At 41.5% G+C, this 3,133-nt stretch overlaps 1 protein-coding gene across 5 annotated transcripts in view; it reads right to left on the bottom strand.

Annotated features, from left to right (window-relative positions):
- Positions 1 to 537: 537 nt before the first annotated feature.
- The window catches only part of sun1b (Sad1 and UNC84 domain containing 1b), a 40,959-nt gene continuing 38,363 nt past the window's right edge, over positions 538 to 3,133 (bottom strand). For all 5 annotated transcript variants that reach the window (XM_080724514.1, XM_080724512.1, XM_080724510.1 and 2 more), the window contains one exon: positions 538 to 2,797. In XM_080724514.1, coding sequence (XP_080580640.1) covers positions 2,681 to 2,797 — 117 coding nt within the window. In that variant the 3' untranslated portion in view covers positions 538 to 2,680. The remainder of the gene's footprint in view (positions 2,798 to 3,133) is intronic.

Genomic DNA, 3,133 nt, shown 5'->3' with positions numbered 1-3,133 from the left:
TTTCAGCTCAATTGAAGACAAGTTGCTATGGACGCACTGGTTGCCAAGAAAGACGTGTTGACGCCACGACGTTCGCCAACGAGGGAAGTAACCTCGGCTACTTTTTTTTTTTTATACTGTTCCACCGCGGAGGAAAATACAACAGAGGAAGCAGTCTGCAAAGTATCCAGTCTTCGATTCACCACTAGATGGCAGCAGAGAAGCGAACATGTCGCCTCAGCACTCAACCAGAATCCACAAAGTCACTGCTGGCCCCATTCAGTGGCTGAAATGCAATAATGCCAAATCTCATCCAAGTTGACCACTAATTAGACCAAAATGGAATGCTTAGTTTATAAATCAAGTGCAGTTGCCACTATTACAACTAGCAGTAGAATAAATATAAGACACTTGGCTTTCTACCATATATAGTTATTCCAACAATAAAGTATTCAAATAAAAGGGCAGAAGAGTTTTTATGAAAATATGACATTCGTAGTAAGTTCTCAAAATTAAATTCTTTATTGGAATACTTTCCAAAGCAGTTAAGCCATCTCATGACAGCAGAACAACAAAAATAACAATTTATCTAAAGACAAAATAAAATAATACAAATTACTGTCCAAAGATGGTTCCAAAACGCACTGAATAGCATTTGACAAAATATACATTGCACCAAGTCCTATCTTGTGGTAACTAATTGCCCTATTAATAATAAATAAAACCATGATCAAAATATTTTTACATTCCATTTTTGACTTCTTTGTCTCCGCAAACAAAATCATTAACTAGACCTCTTTATTTTTAATACCACAAATTATTTAGACTTGTGCAACAAACCTCTTTAGTAAGTCAATACAGTGCATCCTTCGATGTTCTCACCCGCCCCCCCATAAAAACAAAAATACAACAAAACAAAACCAATACGCATACAATGAGTAATAATATAAATCATAGTTAACGGTGGTAGTAATAATTAATATAATAAAACAATAACAAATGACGGGGTGCACCCTTTTTGTAAAGCAACACTGATAAGAAGCAAATATCAAAAAAAGGACCAACTATCAACAATGAAATATACAGATTACATTCCTTCAGGGTGTGAGTGTGTGAGAGAACAGAGGGCGTCCTAGTGACGAGGACGTTTACGACTGCAGAGAGAAGGGTCAAAAGCGTTCAGGAACAATCTAGAAATTACAGCGTCTACACGGCTGGCTGTAGACTTTCACTGATGAGATCCAGACCTAAAGCCTAATTCAGTTTTCATTTCAAGGACCACCAGTTTGACATGCATTAGACCACACCAGCCCCAATCTACACTGTAAACTGAAAAGGGAACACAATGTGCTTTTGGTGGCCAAATGTGTACTCCGAGGTAAGATGGAGCCGCTTGCCAACAAGAGCTGGACTTGTCTGCAAGGGACACCTTCGTGCTATGGAGCAAACATTGAGCTTAGGGTTTTCACATGTCAAACTGTCACATGCAGGAAAGAGTTTACACATCCGTTGTGTGTAGAAGGTAATTAAGTCTGCGGCTAAATGTAATCTTAGGAGTCCGTCTATATAACCGTTCACAAACGTTTGTCTATGTTGCTAAACGTATGTTTATATATATATACTGGACTTGTTAACACTCTAGCCAGGTGCGCTCCACGTCAGTGGTTTTAGTGTAGCTTAGCAGTGTTGCTAAAATGAGTGTTTTTTTTTTTAAATCAAGCACCCCACCCTCCCACCCACCGGAAAACACATTCAAAGCCTGTCCATATGCAATGTGTTCACTGTTCAGTTCCAGAACAGTGTAGGTGGGCTGTGGGTGGATGCACGATGCCTTGTGTGCTATGAGACATGATGGGTTAGAATCCAGGGAACGATAGCAATCCTTGGGCTTGAGTTCAAACCTTTTTGCGCACCGACAATAGCAGATCTACAAGCTCACAACGCATTGCGCTGCGTTGTGAGCTTGTAGATTGGCCACTGTCGGTGCACTGTCGGTGCACAGGACTAAAGTATGAAATCAGGCTTTAGTTGTTGGTGTTTGTGTGTGTTTTCTGGTACTGCAGGCTGCCCAATCAGCAGCAGCGGTCAAGTCACTTTGGGAAATTCGACAAACACAAGGGAAGCAGTTGCCTTGACGACAGCTTCACAGGCAAGATCATGTACTGTGGCTTTGATCCTGAAAGTCTGATAGACTCTCAACGGGAGTCTAAATTAAATACACATGATTAAAAATGCAAACCATGATCAGACAGAAAATATGAGTAAATGAGAGGGATGAGTCGGTTGTCCTCTCAGTCCAATGTTCCAAACTCACATCCAAGTGGTGTAGTCAACTGCACCCCCTGGGGGCCTGATGCCCCCGCCGGAAGAGCAATTCAGTGCAAGAGGCGTTTTAAGGAGAGGGACTGGGGCTTTTTCTAAGCTTCCTCCATCATCATAATCCTCCTCCGCAATCCCTGACGTTCCGAAACAGTCTGTTCCACATTCCACTCGGTACCATGTACAAAAAAACAACAACTCAATGATTCTCTCTGTCCACATTCCATTAAAAAAAGAATTCCCACAATTCCATTTCTTTTTCATGTCCAAGTCTTTCAAGTGACAACGTCCCCACATTTAGCCCAGTCCCCTTCCATAAGTCCAGAGCTATGTACAGATAGTGTGATATGTACTATATGAGAGTGTTATAGTAGGAGCTGCTTCACTGAGGCCGGGGTTCGCCGTGGACCCGGAAACGATAGAGGCAGGTGTACTCCGGATGACCCCAGTTAGACAGCACCCGCACCTCGATGATCTGGAAAGCCCGGTCGTTTTGCTCCTGAGGAAGAGAGGACACACTCAGTGCTGCTGCATGTCTTATATACCTCAAGTTTAATTTGTATTCTTTGCTATACAATGGTGGTCTAAATAGTGAAAATAGATGATCTACAAGCTTACAACACAGCACAACACGTTGTGAGCTTGTAGAGGGGTGCCAGTTTCACTTTTTTTAAATAATCATTCAATAATATTAATAGTAACTGTGGTAAATATTATCATGATTTCAATTTGAGGTCATACTGTATCACCCCAGCTCTATTGGATCAGAGTAAATAGGTACTATCTTAGAATCCTATGTGTCTGCTCTCCTGGAATGGACCCTTTCCACAACAGA

This window comes from Nannobrachium achirus, assembly GCF_963921795.1.
Source record: "Nannobrachium achirus genome assembly, chromosome: 4".
In the NCBI taxonomy this organism is placed as follows: Eukaryota; Metazoa; Chordata; class Actinopteri; order Myctophiformes; family Myctophidae; genus Nannobrachium; species Nannobrachium achirus.
Note: the sequence above shows the minus strand (reverse complement) of the source record. Positions and strands in the feature narration are given on the sequence as shown.